Source organism: Egretta garzetta, unplaced genomic scaffold (genome assembly GCF_000687185.1).
Source record: "Egretta garzetta isolate BGI_Z169 unplaced genomic scaffold, ASM68718v1 scaffold272, whole genome shotgun sequence".
NCBI classification, from domain to species: domain Eukaryota; kingdom Metazoa; phylum Chordata; class Aves; order Pelecaniformes; family Ardeidae; genus Egretta; species Egretta garzetta.
In genome coordinates, this window is record NW_009258966.1 from 954094 (window position 1) to 972199 (window position 18106).

Below are 18106 nucleotides of genomic sequence, written 5' to 3' on the forward strand. Positions count from 1 at the left end.
GAACTTTCTGAAAGCCAGCTCCTTCTGTAGATAACGTGGCTAAGGGACTGCCCTGTCAGTTTGTGTATGTGCAGTTAATTGACACTTAAATCTGGCTGACTTCGTAAGACCCGCAGCAGTGGAGTGGAGTATGGGTCACAGTATTTTTCTGTGGGAAAAGAATGTTTCTTGACACCTAAGATAGTGCTAAGAAACCCTACAGTAATTTCTTAGTATCAGAAGCAATTGGGTTGTTAAGTAAATGGTTCCATATGTAGAATAAACCACAAAACATCTAGTCCTTGAGTTCTGTTCTTTGAAATGCTTCTATAGCTGTGGATTAGGAAGGCGCTTTAAAAGACTTAAAAGGTAAAATCCCATAGAAGGAATTTACACAGTAGTTTTTTTGGTTTGTTTTGTTTTGCTTTTCCCCTCAGAGACAACACTCCTACCTCTGACAAAGGTTTTGTCAGCGTGTAACTTCAGCAGGGATGCTCAACTTCCTTACCTCTTCTAGGGGCGGGAAAGCTAAGAGAGGTGGAGTTCCCCCAGGCCTTCACGGGCCTCCAAGTTTAAAAGAAACAGACAAGGGGCTGAACAAGTCATGGAAGAAAATGACAGAATGCACCATCACCACATCAGCCTCATTCCACTGAGAAATTACTTAGAAATGATTACAACTGATAGGTACGCATTCAATTAAAAAAAAACAAACAAACAAAACCAACCAGACAAAAACCACCCCCACAAAAAAACCCCCAAATCCTCAAAAGGCTAATATAAGGAAAGGTAAGGCACGAAAAGCCAAGGCATTAAAAAAAGTGACAGGAAAGGATAAAGATCAGAACCATACAGATTTGAGAGCTAGAAAAGGGAGGAATAAGAAACACCAAGAAACTTGGTAAATCAATATCTTTATTTTATATAAAGTAGTTTGATCAGTGTGCTGAACCTGCCATTAGAGGTGGTTTTGCTATTTTTAGTAAAAATAAACATCTGAAAAAATTACCTTGGAGAACATACCATCTCCAAGCTTACTTCCTTTTAATCACTGTTGCTTATTTTTCATTCCTATTGCAACTCATCTAACACTGGGTGCTCTTAAGAGGAAGGGAGCGGTACCTAACATACGACATCTCGACAGCTTATTTCCTGTAGCTGGTAGCACAGTTCCCAAAATGCAGTAGAACATGTTATCAACTCACCTTGTGCCATAGCAGCATGGTACAAAATCTGCATCTACCCCGCTCTCCAGCTTTCTCCATAAACCTCCTCCAACATCAGCTGTCAGCTGAGAATTTTCTGGTTAAGTCACACAGCAAGCCAGTTTAAGTACCCAGATGGCCAGAGTTTCAACTCTCACAAGTTACTAAAGTAATAGTAAAGAATTTGGATCATAGTATCTGAGGTAACAGAATCAATTAGCAACACAAGAATGACACACTCCGATTGCATTATGTATTGCTACATAGACAAACACAAGTCACAGCTGCTAGTCTATGATATTTAAAAGGGACATTATCAACTACAAGCCGAGTTATTTTGTCTGGACATGGAATTACTGTTGATGAAGCACTGGTAAATGCAAAGTCTAAGTTCCACTCGTGCACATGGCTACTCCAAGCACAGAACCCTGGGTAGCCACTATTTCCCTCCCTTCTGCCTGAGTAACCTGCACAGCAAGAGGGAGAAAGCGTGAACTGCTGGAGGACGAAAGTCAGTGGAAGTTGTTAAGGGCTGGAAGAGTTTGGAGTTCAGTTTTTCCCCCAATGACTAAAGTTGAGAGTGTCCCTTTGAAGGCTTCAGATACAACAGAAGTTAACTCATTTTGATTCCGTCATTACAAGAAAGCTACTGATAATTGGACTTATAATAATTGTTAAACATCAATGAACACTATACAAGCAAACAACTGATTTGTAAATGAAGTAGCAGCAATGGAGTTCTAGAAGGTTGAGCTTCTGCAGGATTTATTGGAAAGATTATGAAGGTGTGGCAAATACATCGTGATTTTACATAATTTATTTTTGAGAGTAGCTTATGGTAACTATAAACATTATTGAAAATGCCTGCTCACAGTCAGTACTTTTCTGGAATAAGCATTAAGTTTGCCAGGATTATTCATGGTGCAGCTCTACTCAGAAAAATGACAACATCGTATGTCTTGGCAAATTACATACAAAATCTGCTCAGTCCACAGATGGTAAGACAGCTTTCTGTGATCGCCAGTACAATAAACTGAGCTTGAAATATTAAAGCTAATACGATATAAATATTTGAGGACAAAACATCAAGGACATCATTATATAATGTCGCAATGATTTTTGCACATTTTCCTTTTCTGAATGTAACTTCGTTAGTTCAGTGGGTGCATAAAACTAACGCATGTATATAAGCAGCTACAAAGTCAGGGTTGAGGTTGATTCTCAAGGAGTGTGCTACTGTTAACTCCGTTGTTTCCCTTCTTTCCTGAAGAACAAGGAGTATCAGAAACTCAGTCACTGAGCAGACAGGACATACGCATTGGGCAAGTCTGTTTTGTAAGGTGGCGCCACTTTTTAGTCAGTCACTTTTCTGGTCCATCACTGTACTTAAACTGTTTTGATATCTATTTTGATTTCAAACTGTAAGTGTTGTGGAAGAACAATTACAATTGAATCACTGAACAGCTGTACCAGTTTGAAATGCTGTCACATGTTTCTTCATGGCAAAATATTCACATTCTTTTTATTGCACAATTTGAAAAGTCAGGTTATGTGCATAAAAACCTTCATAGTGTTTGCACTGCAACTTGCGAAACATACATTTAAAATGACCTTAATTTTACAAAATCTTTTTAAACAATTTTATATTCTTAAGATAAAAGCATCCTGAGAGTGTTACAAAGTTCGTTTTACAAGCCCTTCATTTCTGCTATGCTTTATTTATCCCCATAGTTCCTAATTTGACAAGTTTATTTTACAGTTAATATCTTGGTGCTATATTTCACAAAATATCTTTTAGCAAAAAGTACACCATTGGCATTCAAGTAATCCAGCCTCACATCTAATTTACAAATTAAACCTTTGTCAAGCTCTCAAGTCAGGAAAAGTAAACTAAATACTTACATAAACAGTTTTTAGCTGACTAAAAAAATGTAAAGGCTTTTGTGCATTAATAATTTGGTCAAACATTTAAGTTACGCAGTTTAATATTTTGGCAAAAAAAAAAAATCCATCTCTCCTTTTCCAAGTTTTTTCTTTCATTTTACACCAGATGTAAACTTACAGTACAAAGACTGACAGTACTAAAGTACTTTGCTGTTGTACCTTTTTCCATTTTCCTTTTTTAAGGTACATAGGAAAAGCAGACAAACAAGAACGTAAGTGCTAAGAATGAACTGACTATCTTTGGGCTAAATAAAAGTCTTACTGGAAAAGATGTAAAAATAAATTAGGTTTTTTTTTTCCTCTACAGACACGTAAATAAATACTCTTTGAAGAAATTCTAGTGCCATATCCTAAAGCAGTATCTTCCTGTATCTTTTTGATCAAGACTAAAGCTTCACACATAATCTTGACTATTTTACTAGGAAGATATCCATTAGTATTTACATATTTTTGTAAAGGGAGTGTTCAGGGTTAAAAATATATTTCTTTTTAAAAGATAAGCCTGCCATCCTGATGGCAGTGATTCAAGCTATAGAACAGAAGACAAGTTACAGAACATCCTTCAGTTTCTTATACCCTAGGATCAGAGGAAGGAGATCAGGCAAGTTAGAGAGGTAAACAGCCTGGATTCCAGGAATGGAGACAGACAGTGGCTCATTATATCAACGCTTGCGTGGACAGGAGTACCTACTCATACAGGCTTTGTTTCTCTTCTACGCACAGGTATACATTTTTATTGTCAGCTGACTAAACCAAGTTTAGAAGAGAGACAGTTATGGTTGCCACAGTGAAAGAGTAACATTATCTAAGGTTTCCACCTGGACAGACCTGCTTTTAGAAGACAGCCAGGTATTGAATATAAGCAGGGGCCATGCCCAGACGGTGCATTCCAGGTGGGAGTGCAACTACGTCAAAAGGAAGAGTAAACCACTTCAGCAACATCTTAACAATATTCTAAGTATATATCTTGGAGTCACGTATAGCTTTTATTTTAGGCAATGATTAGGATCTGAAGGACCTTGTTAATCTTTAAGGCATCAGTGCATCAGGGACTAAAAGCTTCAGGTAATAAATATGGAGGGGGGAAGCATCTTTGTGGCACAAGCTATCATTGTGTATCTGCTTTGTTGGCTAGTTCCAGGAAACATATTTTCAGGGACAGCAGAAGGGGAATGTTCTGAGAAAAATATTAGATCATAAATTTCACATCATTTTTTAACACATCATTTAAAGGGCTGAATCTATCGGGCAAGATTCTCATCTTTACTGTTCCATCAGCACCACAGGAGAATATGTGATTCGCTGGTCCTGTCTCGATTTGCATGACTCCTGTCCCAATATTTCTGAAGAGAGACTGTCGAGCGTGCTCATTGATGAAAGTGTGAAGAAGATTAAACGTAGACAGACTCCACACCTGAAAAAGCATCAAACCATCGATCTCTTAGAAGGATAATTACCATGATCTTAAAATTCACCAGTAACGAGTCATGGAGAAATTAAACTACGTTTTGCATTCATTTTTGTGACACTAACTGTGAAGGAAAAGATACGTAGCAATCTGTAATGACATAGTTATAGAACATTAACATTAATTTTCTATGATTATTAATAAATATGGGGACTAAGGTAAGACTAACTAAAAGGAGGGCTGCAAGGTAAGACCAACATTTCACAACTGAGTTAGTAAATGTGGAAGTCAGGGTTGAGAACAAATTCAGAACGTATGACATATCTGATTATTCCACACCTATGCAAGATTATTTTTTAATTTACACATCATCACCATCTTCATCTCTCTGCTCCCTCCCCTTCATTAATACCTTTATGTTGCCTTCAGCAGATCCTGTGACAAAATATTCTTCTGTAGGATCAACAGCAATTGCTTTGACTGGAGAATCATGACTCTGGAGTAACTGTTGCTGCTGTTTTTGGCGAAGATCAATTATACATGTAAAGCCTTTTCTGCCTCCAGACAATAACAGCTGATGTTTTGGAGCATATGCTAGCACAGTTGCTCCACTATCATGACAGATAAAAGCTGAAAGCCAAAGCAAAAGTAATTTAAATAAACACACAGTACTAACTTCAGTCTTCCATCAGCTTCTAATGGTACAAGACAGTAGCAACAGCGACTCGGACGCTGTAATCCAATTGACCATAACCATTTATTGCAGTAACATACACATGTATGCCCAGGTTCACACCAGACATCCTGAAGTTGCAGTATTCTCAAATGAAGCAGTTACAATCTGTATGAAAAAAATAATTATATCCTTCTTTCTATCCCTGTGTAATCACAAACTATTCAGCCTTGACCAGAAACAGATTCTTTTCAAGCTCTCTAATGCTTGTTATTTTGAGGCACATGCTTCCCATAAGAAACATCCTCTTAAATTACTTGTCTAAGTATCTTGTAAGTTTCCACCCGTTATTTTACTTTTAATTTGCTGCTTTTCACATTTGTTTGGATATATCTACTCCCCCAAATGAGCAGAGGAAGTGAATGAAGATTACAATTATCAGAACAAAGATGAGTATGTTTGAGACTAGATGCTATGAATTTTAACACGGGGCATGTAGTATATTGTACTTGTAGTTCAAAGGGTTCTCTAAATTTATGTTTAGAAATAACGTGCATCTCACACACACTCCAGCATTCACCACACTTCAATTGCAAGTTCACAACTCCTTTCTGAGCTGAATTCTATCTTCAGACACTGAAATGTTTTTCCACTGCAACAAAAAATTAGTAATAAAGTTAATGAAACCTTGCTAAATATTTATTACAGCTCGAAAAGCATACTTATTAGGTATAATTCTTCTGAAGTATTTTTGTAATACTGTGTGTAGATATCTGTATACACACAGAGAAAGCATTAAAACATTACACAGTATTTGGTATAATACATAGAAGCGTCATAGAACTGGACAATCTTTGAAAGCAAAAAAGCACTACTTTACAAATATAGCAATAAGTTCACCTTTTAGTTCAATTCTGAAAATTATGATGTAATTATAAGATCCGATTTGTACATCTGCTTGTTCAATACGTTCATAAAAAAAATCAATATTTTCTAGAAAATTTCATGCATTTATTTATATAAATACCTTCAGAGAACCATTTTATAATCACGGCTTCTCTGAGGACAGGATTTTCAGAGGCAATGAAATACTCAACAGTTCATAAAAAACATGTCCTCTCATATTCTCCAAACACATATGTATCTGCAAGTGCCCAATGCTATCTTTATAGTACCATTATTTGGTCTAACACTTAACTGATAAATCTTGAGCGGGACGTCTGATTTATGTGTACAGACACAACCACAGGAACCTTGAATTGAAGGGTGCAGATGCATAGCCTGAAAATACATATCTCATAACTGTGCCAAAAACTGTAGTTTTGATAGTGTTAACAGCTATTGTCTTCTCAACATGCTACAAGCAGGAGCTCAGAATCTTTTAAAAAAGGAACTGAAGTTACAGATGTCTGGCTGCCAGGGGTTGCACTTGTGGTGCAGACATACAAGGTATGCAAAGCAAGGTGCTCATGTCTATGAAGCAAATCATTTATATATAGCACTAAATCATTTCTCAAGAATCTGTTTTTATACTCCTGCTGGTGCATTCACACAGGACAGTGAAAGATGTTTCACCGCTAATGTTAAAATTACTTCCCACAATAACTTCTCTGTGAAGACAGACACAGACACACACATGTATTTTTTTACTGTGATCAAATATTTTGCTGGTTGTATTTTACTTACCATGCACCAAGCTGTTTGTAGGTGAAACCAAAGTATCCCAAAGACAAATATTTCTGTAGAAAAAAAAAAGAAGTTTTAATTCAGTGAGAAACGTTCTGAAAGTATTTTGAACACTTGAAAAATCATCTGAAACATAAGAACGTTGTTTCAGGCATAAAAGCACTGTAAACAGATCAACGATTACTTTTGAGCAGACCCCAAGTTACTTTCATAATTATACATATATTGCAAGAACGCACCCTCTACACAATTATTCTAAGACTCATTATTCTCATAAAGGATTCACACTGAGATTACAATCTTTTGTAGCTGAATTCATCTCAGTGTTAGCAGTTTTTGCTATTTCTTGATCAAAACTTACTTAAGAAATTTAAGTGTGAAATGAAGAGCTATGCACAACTCCCTACGTCTATAAAAATAATTTAAGACAGGTTCATATGAATAGAATGAAACAGAACTTGGAAGGGACCTACAATGATCATCTAGTCCAACCGCCTGTCCCCTTCAGGGCTAATCAAAAGTTAAAGCATGTTGTTTAAGGGCATTGTCCAAATGCCTCCTGAACAGTGACAGGCAGGGGGCATCGACCAGCTCTCCAGGAAGCATGTTCCAGTGTTTGACCACCCTCTCGGTAAAGAAAAGCTTCCTGATGTCAAGTCTGAACCTCCTGGGGGCGCAGCTTTACATCATTCCTACGTGTCCTGTCACTGGATACCGGGGAGATAAGAGCCTCCCTCTCTACTTCCCCTCCTCATATGGAACTCGAACAGAGGCTTTATGCTTCTCTGTGGAACCTCCTTTAATAAGCACATGGAATTTAGCTGCAAACATTGCTTCTCTTCCTTCCCCCCCAAAGAAAGAAAGAGAGCAGAAGGACACATCTTAAACTGCTTAAGGAGAATCATCAAAAAAAAGGGGGGAGGGAAGGAGACAAAACACAGCAACACTTCATTTTTATTCATTATCACAGCAGTTCTCACCTGTTGTCGGAAGACAATCCTGCTGTGGCTATCAAAGATGATGAACTGATGAAAACAAAGTCATTGGCTGTTTTGTTATGACACTGCCAGGTCTGAAAATTGCAGTTTAGAAATTATTAATTAAAAAATAAACTAATTTTGTGTAAGCATGAAATCTTAACTTCCTCAAGAAGGTGAGCTGTTTCAAGAACAATTTAAAGAACACAGGATATAGACTTATGTGTATGCCTTCTGATACTCTTGGTTTTTCATGGAAGTATACTTTCCAGTCCTGCATTATTGACAATTAACTAACAATTGGCAATTATTGATAAGTCTCAAAGAACATTATTTCAGATCTAACATTGCATTTTCTACTCTCTAGATTAGTAAATATGATTAGGGTTTAAGAACTTGTCTGTCATACCCATCACAGGCTGGCAACAATATATTATTAAATCTTGATTAATACTGGTTATCAGCACAGTCCTTGTCCTCTCCTAACTATTCTAAAGGGGGAATGAAATAAGAGAGCACAACACAAGTTTATGGAAGCAAATTTAGTTTTCAGCTTACCAAATATGGTTTAGGTGAAGTTCCAGTAAGTGGGCAACATTTCCAATTTGTTTGATATAAACTTATATATCCATCAGCATCAACAATTCCAAACTGAAAAAAGGATATATTAATTGTAAATACGTATGTATGTGTAGAGAAATTATCCACAGTCAGAGAAACTACTTCAGACTTGAAGAATGTGATGTTTCTACCAATTTACAAATATATTGGGCAGGGAAATAGTAGACGCAAGTACAGAAGCATTCTGTCATTTACCTTATTTCCTTGGTAATTGAATCTCATTCGAGTTACCCTCGAGTTGCCACCAGACCGAAAACATGTGATTTGCTGTGCATGACCCCATTCAAACATTCTTACACTACCGTCTTGAGCACCCGTCAGGTCTGCAACAGAAAATATTTACATGACTTTTCACAGGTGGTATAGCAGTTGAGCAGGAAGGTTTCTTCCAAAATTTTAAGAGATCTCATAGGAGCTCACAACATCCTCAAAATAACTAGTGCCACAATATATGCCATGGTACCTGGCATGCTGCAGGAGTAGTGGATACCACTGAAACTTAATCCCATGTTATTCAAACATTGCTGAATGGTACTTACTCATTATTTAATTAAGAATTGTATTTAGATGGTCCTGAAATACAAACTATTTACTTGGGAGATAATAACGTATCTTCTTCCTACTACCTTTCACCCAAGTCACAAATAAAACAGAGATACAGAAATTTTTGGTATAAAAATTACTGTTTCTAAAGGCTATCCTAGATCCCCCAGTATTATTTTTCTTTGGAAACAAAAAATAGTTTCAGTAAAACAGGGCTCATAAGCAACTTCTAAAACATATTATAGATTCTGTGCTACTACAAAATAGCAGCATGCTAAGAAACAGGGCCAAGAAGTAAATCTATAACCTTCAGATGACTTTTTTCTTTTTTTAACAAAACTGAACTTACAATATGGTAATGTTGGGTGAGAAGCCATTCTTCTGACGTTATTAATAGCCTTCTTGAGCATCTGTTCAATATGCAAAATAACAGAAAATAATTAAACAATACCACTGAACAAAAAACTTAGAGAACTAAAATAATTAGTGATTGCAGAGAGATGTTTCCTATCAAAATTCCTACTGAAAGCACGTATTGGGTTTAGAAATTTAGACAGAAGTCAGTTTTGTCCAAGACTAGTGTGGATGTTAATACTTTTGCAGCTTTATACATCTAGGTAAATATTAAGTTTTTGCTTCAGAGATTTATGGATCCAAATATAAACACTCCTTAGACTGCAGTCTTACCTCTTTTCTTGCCAATTCCTTTCTGATTCCATTAAATTTATTGGAATATTCCTGAATATTGTAAGATAAGCAAGAGAGAGGCAGAAGCATGTAAAGAAAGAGGTAAACAAACTTTAACAGAAGTAAAAAAAATAGGAAGGAATATTTTTATTTTCAAGTCTAGTTAATTTATTGTCATTGATTGAAAAGTGATTATTTGTGGCCATCTGGAATAAGCAACATACCTAGAAACGGTAAACAAAAAATTCTTCACAAGTGTCTGAAATTTTGCAAATACACATCCAATGGATTTTTAGCAGCACTTTGGTTCCTAACTTCCAAACTTTGCTTTAAGCAAAGTACATTACGAAGAATGCTGTTTTTCTTCCTAACTGGGAAGGGTTCGATATATGAAGAGGACTGAAGACATTAGACAACTAAGATAAAAACCCCATCTAATTAAATCGTAAGTCCAACCCACAATACCACAATTGGAAAGAACCAGTAGGGATTTTTCATCAGGGAAATGTACTTGTGTTTTTCTTGCATGATTTCTCCCTTCTTTTCTTTCTAACAATGTACATCAAAGTTAAGTTTTCATTCTTTTATTTCCTATTCGTTGTCCTCAAAAGGATCTTGGCTACTTTGAGGATTGTCTTTCCTCAGAAAATTGTTGGATTCAGTTTGCTCATGCATGTATTATTTACCCAAACATTTGAGAGAGAAAAGGGTGTAAGTTTATATTCGTGCCAGACATTAACTTCAAATGATAACAAAACCAAGTCTGCTGCCAGAGCGTTCACTTTCAATGCAGCAGCGTACCACTTACTATGCATCAGTAGCAAGCTGGCACTGAACTACTTTCATAGAATCATTTAGATTGGAAAAAACCTTTAAGATCAAGTTCAACACTGATGTATCAACTACTGTAATTTTGTAGAGTATTTTGCCACTGAAACAGTAGACAATCAATCAAGTATTTTAAGTGTGCTATTCTCCCCTGGCCTCCAATCATATCAGGGTGTCAACATATCAGGGAAAAACATATCAATTACAAATTTTTACTTGCGTCATATTACTAAATATGATCCAGAGAGCTGAAAAGTGATGTTCTCCAAAATTTCAGTTTGCAAACAAAAAGGAAGACAAGCACTTGGAAGAGAAAGAATATATTTTCTTGCTAAAATTTCCTGGCGTTTGGATTAGTGGAGTAATTGCAATCCTCTCGATTACATTTTGGTAGCAGATTTAGATGTTTCAGTTCTCAAAGCTTTATTATTTGTTGAAGAGAAAGCCTTATCCCTCTTGATTACCCAAATTTATTTCAAAACACTTCCCTGAAGATAAAAATATGTAAGTACTTCAAATGACAAGGAAAAAAGCTCAACAATTTGGTAAAACATTGGTGAATAAGACAATATATACATTATAAGATTTAGGACAAAACAACAGAGGATGATATTCTTCAAACATTAGTGCATATATCGATCAGTAAATAATTGCAGTAATTTGCTCTCTAAACTTACAATTTATCTCTATGTGGAGGTGAAAGAAAAATTATTCATGCTCATTCTATTTCTTCACCAAAACGAAGGGCTGTGTTGAGTTTTATAGCTACTAACTTTTACCCAGAAGTCAATGGAAACCATATTCCTTTGTTCAACAGACAAGCATGCATCATGATCTCCTGACCCCTACTGGATTATGCTTCAGAAAAATGCATGCTTACAGAAACGTGCCTTTGAAAGACTATGCTAACATAAATCTCTGGTGGAGCATCTCTGATTCAGAAGCCAAGTACCATTATCAAATGCAAATACTTCCGTTACCAATGTAACTGACATTTGATGCTGCTAGTTTCCCCTTAACAGATGATGGCTAGAACACCAATTGCTTTGTTGGACAGTTGAGGGATTCGGGCCTAATGTACAGTAAGACTGAAGAATAAAAAAAGCTTAAATTCTGATCCACCACTTAATAAACTGGTGAATACTGGTGTCAGTCATACTGGTTTGGAAGACAAGCTGTTGAACATTACCCGAGTTTCAAAGCTGGCAGTACATACTATTTACTTCAGTGCTCGCCTAGAGACACCTCCTGTAAGAACTGTGCAAACACACTGTACTGAAGGATCTGGTGGTGATCCTCCTTACTTACCTTGAATGAACTGCGTAACAGGAAACAGTGAAGAGTAACATAAAAACCTTAGAGCTAATAAAACATTAACTGCCTGAGTATCGTAAGTCCAATAGTTTCCTTTGTTGATGGAAGTGAAGCAAAGACATGACTGAAAAGCCAATAATGGTAAAGAACAGTGGCCTATATCTACTAAATGGGCTGCAAATTACAGAAAAGCAAAAATGGGAAGAAGGATCAAAAGCAGTATCTGAAGGAACAAAGTAACAAATAGCAGCAACAGAAAGATTTGGTGAAGCTGGTTTTCCTCCAGATTTGAATTCTTCCACAGTAACACTATTTTCTCCCAAGAATCCCTATATCTTCCTTCATTTACTTTGTCCTTCATTCAGTACCTTTGTGTCCCCTCCCTAGTGGGCAGGTGTTGTATCCTCTGGTTGGTTCTCTACTCTGCCACAGTCACACAGTACGCCAAACAAAATTTAGGTCCGAAGTTTAACAGCAAACACATTTAACATAAGCATAGCCATATAGTTTTACGACATATAAAATAGAAAGTCATGTAAGAATAGTTTACATTAATAATTATGTAATTACTTTGTTGAGAAATACATAAACGCACACTAATTTTACACATATGTATATATCTATTTAAACGGAAGTCAGAGGAGAAAGTGGCAACATCATTCAAAGAATACTTGCAAGAGACCTGATTGTGATACCAGAGCTGCAAAACTGACAACTAGGACCAGGAGTTCCTAAACATAAGGGAGAGGTGTAGGCGGTGGCACAATACCCACTTCCATGACTGGGGAACATTATCATTCTTATAATGCTCATTCCTTATTTAGGCCTCCTAATGATCAAATATTTTGAAAAATCAACTACAATATAAATTAGCGTAAGATTCTTTCTTTCATTCTGCCATCGCTTCTGGGCTTACTCTGAGCTGTTAAACACCACAAAGCACCACCAAGTCACAAGACTTAATGCATTCAGTTATCCAAGAAAACTCCACAGTTTAGTTATACTGCAGATAGGCGAAGAGATACAGGTGTCTTGCATGACCATTTCAGTGCAGTTAAGTGGGTCCAAATAAGCATCTCCCAGCTAACTAATCAACAGATCTACATTATTAGAGAGCATCTATGCATAGGAACTAGGGTAAGTATGCCAGTGTCCAGACTAGAATTATAAAAATTGATCAGAATTAAATCTGAGCTAGTAACTTTTTGCTCAGGGTCAAGCTTCAGACACAGAATCTGTTTCTAAAAGTAAGAACTACCCTTGGGTGGGTGTCACCTCTATGATCAGAAGGATCAAATTGCTCATGTGGACACAGTCACACTTTACTGGGTGTCCCTCACTCTAGTGTTATTTCAGAAATGCTGAACAGTAAAACTGATTATCTCCTCGAAAACATGACCTTCAGAAGCAAGATATTTAATAACGTTACTAAGCAGAATTATGGTAAAACTGTGCAGCACTTCAAAGACAACAGAGCTGACAACAGCTTTGAAGATAAACAATAGTACATCAGCATGACTTGTAGTTCAAACTATGCATGATGTTTGTAGTTGGTCCTATTTCTGTAGTACTGCCTTCCTCATTTTTCTTATGAAATCAAGAATCCCCATTTTTCCTAAGGTTAGGGTACTCAGTTTCCAGAGTTTAATTCATTCCATTTGAAGCCTCTGTCCTGCCAGTGAAATCTGCTTTAGGAGTTCATTCACTGTACTTTCTATAATACAGGCTCATACTAACGTACAGTGTACTACGATGGTACTTTGTACTAGAGCGAAAGTTGATATTTAAACAAAAACTGGAATAGTCTGGAACTCGGAATGACATTTAAGATTATGCTTAAAATGAAAGCTAACTCGGTATTTCACACAAGTGTTTCTACACTATCTTTATGAATTTATATCCTGAAATCTCCTGAATATATACTTTCTAGATACAGCATTTTGCTTCAAATCATTAAAGAACAATTTAAAGCTGCAACTTCTCACCTGAACCCTTGATTCTTTATTTTAAAATGTACAGGAAGTGTACGTGGCTTGACTAAAAACTTCGCTTGTTTAGTTGGTGTATCTTAAATTCTGTGCAATATTTTAACATATTAATCAAATTATTATAAAAAAAGCTCGTCCTGATTACACAGAAATATAGGCTAATAATAAAATATAACCAGCAATACCAAACAAACAAAAGGAGAGAAGTAGATAAAAGTACGTAAGGCTAATCTTTGACAAGCAACTTACCACAGATGCACCCCTGCCAGTTTGTGTGCTACCAAGCCAAGGCATATTGATAGGTGTGCCGGGATTACTATGAGTATAAGGAGTGGTTCCCTGAACATTTACCAGATCATCACGAGCATGTATAACTAAGAAATCATCAGCCCTATAAATGAAACAACATTATAAGTTAGGTTCCAAACAACAACATTAAATACTGTGCTTTGTTACACTGATTTATACACAGTCAAGCTGTGATATTGGAAACACAGAAAGTATACCCTTTATTTTCTATTTCCACATCATCATCAACCCAGGTATAGATTTGTGTAGCTAAAATCGCAGAAACATCTAATTCTTGAATGTCATGACTTGATGCTATTGCAATGCAGTTCCGATTTGCCTGAAAAAAAGTAACACACACAAAGGCAGATACAAAAGGAATACTCAAAATAGTGCTTTTTTTGCTTTCCTCTGCTTATGGTACAGTTGTTCACAAAAATATACACTTGATCAGTTTACAAACCCAAACATTTATGTTAACAAATCTATATACTTAAACTGTCTAAACTTGGTATTTCCCTTTTAAAAAATTTATTTGCATCTGGGATAGCATCACACACTACTTGTATTTTATACCTCTCTCAAGGAGCTCTAGTTTCTCCTTGCTTTCCTCAGAGGATAAACAAGAAGTAACTATATTACAATGCTTGCAACCAAGCTCCCCTCCTCCACTTACGGCTTAAATAGTTAAACAGGAGAAGAAAAGATGAATTCCTGGTTGTCTTTGACAGAGAAGGAAAAAAAAAGCTTAAAGTAAAAGTAGAGGCCAGCTCTCCCCTTGATCCATTGCACAACAGAAAAAAGACAATTTGTAGTAGAACTTTCTAATTATGAAAAGGTAATTATGAAGTGCTTTAGAGAAGGAAGCACTAAGAGCTCAAGCTGCAGCAGGATGGCTGGGCAAAGAGTACTTCACCCATTCACAATGGGACTACCATCTGTTTATCATGTGGAAGTACAAGACAATTAGATTATCCTACCTCCTTTACACTCACCTTATTGACTGCAAAAGCAGTAATGATGTCAGACTCCTTATGGATTATTCTTGCCTTGCCTCCTGGGTATCCCAGATCTGTTTCTATCTGTATTTAAAAAGTAAGGCATAATTAAATGCAAACTTCCATGCAACACTGCCTTTTACTGGAAGTACAGAGACCAAACATTGGATTCATATGAAATTTCCTATTTTTTTTCTAGACATAATATCTTTTCAGTCTCTCATACCAATCTTTCAGAAAAGTTGCTATAAAGTTGTTATATGGGTTCATTTGTCACCATCTTAAAACTAAGGCTTAGCGAAAATTTTTGATAGCAAACTAGTATCATGCTAACAAACTGCTCTAGCTTCAGTTACAGGCAACTGTTCTAGCCATCTTATACCAGTGAAAGCTCCTGTACATTTTCTGTCCCCATAATCCTACTGAAGTTTTGTCACTTTGGCAAATCTCAACTTCAGCTCTTCACTTGGCATCGCTATGGAATTTGATAATACATATTGTTCTTACCTGGTTGTTTAATCCAGCTTTCTAAGATACATTTAGTTTTGGATAGGCTATATAACAACACTAGTTTAACTCAATCTCTTGCAAAACTGAATTTTTAAGTTTGTCTTCTATGTCAGCAAAGACTTTTTTAAGGGACTTCAGCACCATTTCAAAAAAGAAATATGTCATAATGATGTAAGGTCTAATTAATTTGAGCATTACTACTGTGTACCTTATTGACGATGGGCTCCTCCACCACAGAATTTTTCATGGTTTCATTGTGCTCCTCTAATGACTTCACCAAGGAAAGAACAACCACAGAACAAAGAATAAATATAAGACATAACATGCAAGGTATCAAGGAAATCCTTAATTCCTTGTTGCTTACCCCAACACAGAACAACAGAAACACAACAGCATGTTTGCACATACACACATATGTATTTTATGTAGTAACAGTAATTACCAAATTCTAAACCCTATATTCAGCACAGAAGACACTGATTTACCTATTCTGTACTGTAACACCATCTTGTCCATCTCAAAAGTCAAGTTTCTTAGAAAAAAAGTGATCTCCACTGACATTTTTTCAGTAACAAGAGGATACAAAATAAAGCCAGCAAACCTATGCTGTATAAGGCTGTCAGTGATCCTACCTGGAAACATACAAAGCACATCTAAAATATTCCAAAATACCTTTCCATACAGCATAGCAGCATGGCTGCATTAACATAAGACAAGATCAGAAATGGTGTGTCTTCAAAGGACAAGACAAAAGGAAAAATTTTCCTTTTAACTGCAGTCTGTAGTAAACATAATTAGCCACAAATACTCAAACAAGCCAATATTCCAGTTGACAGGACAAAAATCAGCTCATACAGAACTCTTTGCTGCCATCGCTTTACTAGCCATGAATACTCTTTTTCTCCTGCATGTTTAATGTGTTCAGATCTGCTTCTTTCTCCTGTTTTTTAGCTACTCCATAGGTTTTTCTATAATACAAGTGATTCTTTCAAATTATTGTGAGTAGGGGTGAGAGACAAAGAAAAGTAGAAGCTAAAGAGGGAAGAAAAAACCCCAGAACTCCATCACAGAATTGTAACTTTAAAACATTTAACTGAATCTGGAACCCGGAATCCAGCTAGACACTGAGACAAGTTATCAGGTATGGAAATATTAACTGTTTTATGACCATTTTTCTTATTAAAATTGAATCATAAGATGAGAGAAAAAAAGTAGATAAATCCAGGATGGCTATGACAGGGACAAACTCAAACTTTCAGAACTTTGATTAGATCACTGGTTTTAATCTTTGAAATTTTAGTTTGTCATTCCTTTGAGGAGGCTTTTGTATCAATCTTAAAGAGGCTGACTGTAGCTAAGAGATGTTAGGTGTCAGTCTACAGGCAAAAACTGATTATTTTTGTTTTAAGTGAAACAACGGACAAAGATTTTTAATATGAAATACTGTAGATCTAAAGTCATAGCCAAGTATGTTATGCACTCATGCTCTATAAAGTAAACAAGCCAACCAAATAACTTAAGCTCATAGATTGGCCTGCAACATCTTATGCTTTTTAATGCATTTTATATACCATACCAACCTCGTTTAGGCATCGCTTCTTTGTAAAAATATTTCTGATAAAGGTTTCCTGGACTTCTTCCTGTTTAACCAAGTACTGCCACAGCCTTTTCACAGATAGTGCAACATGACTGTTAGATCTACAGAACAAAGTTAAAATAAATATTTACATCATGCTCATACTTATAAGAGACTGCAATACCTTATATTCTAATCAAACTACCCTCAGAAGAAATGCTGAAGTAAAACTACAGCTCTCTTAAACACCTATTCAGAAGCATTCTGGTAGTATCTTCCTGACAAACCTATGTGTGAGAGGAGGTGCAACAGGAAGAAGGAAAGAACATGTAGCATTTTCACCTCCTATCTTGGGACAAGTGAGAAAAATCTCTTTAAGAGATTACACAACAAGAAAGTCAGCATACAGATTATTTATTAGTCCACCTCATTCTTTACAACATAGATCATTTCTGTTTACTGATAATGAGTGCTTCTATCACATGGTCTATGAATGACTAACACTTCCTGCTAGGAACACATGATCAGCTGGGTAACATCTCTGAAACAGCCATGACTTTTCACAGTAATAAAATTGGAAGGATTGTAGAATCAGGTCAAATTTTAAATGTTTATGCTTATCCCTAGAAACCATATGCTCAAGCAAAACTTGTAAATAAAAATACAGCTTCTTATGGCAGGCCAAAATCCATCAAACCCTGAATTGCTTTAAATGATAATTTAAAAACAATGCCAGGCAGCAGATAAATGTTAAGGTGTTCCTTTTTAATCAACTCAAGTTGCTTAGCCTAACAATTGTGAGGTATTTTACAAGACGACAGCCTTTCTGTTGATTCTGCAACCACAAATGATAGTAAGATTAAAAAGGCAGAAATATATTT

General features: G+C 36.1%; 1 protein-coding gene across 12 annotated transcripts in view; it reads right to left on the reverse strand.

The window, feature by feature from the left end:
- Window positions 1-930: 930 nt before the first annotated feature.
- The window catches only part of DMXL1 (Dmx like 1), a 75891-nt gene continuing 58715 nt past the window's right edge, over window positions 931-18106 (reverse strand). For 7 of the 12 annotated variants that reach the window (XM_035890214.1, XM_035890213.1, XM_035890212.1 and 4 more), the window contains 13 exons: window positions 17230-17347; window positions 15858-15920; window positions 15137-15223; window positions 14360-14481; window positions 14103-14244; window positions 9724-9774; window positions 9386-9446; window positions 8689-8816; window positions 8431-8523; window positions 7876-7967; window positions 6896-6948; window positions 4949-5166; window positions 931-4542 (listed from right to left, as the gene is read on the reverse strand). In XM_035890214.1, the coding sequence (XP_035746107.1) occupies window positions 4318-4542; window positions 4949-5166; window positions 6896-6948; window positions 7876-7967; window positions 8431-8523; window positions 8689-8816; window positions 9386-9446; window positions 9724-9774; window positions 14103-14244; window positions 14360-14481; window positions 15137-15223; window positions 15858-15920; window positions 17230-17347 (1453 nt within the window). In that variant the 3' untranslated portion in view covers window positions 931-4317. The other 5 variants (XM_035890221.1, XM_035890210.1, XM_035890209.1 and 2 more) reach the window with 3 other exon arrangements.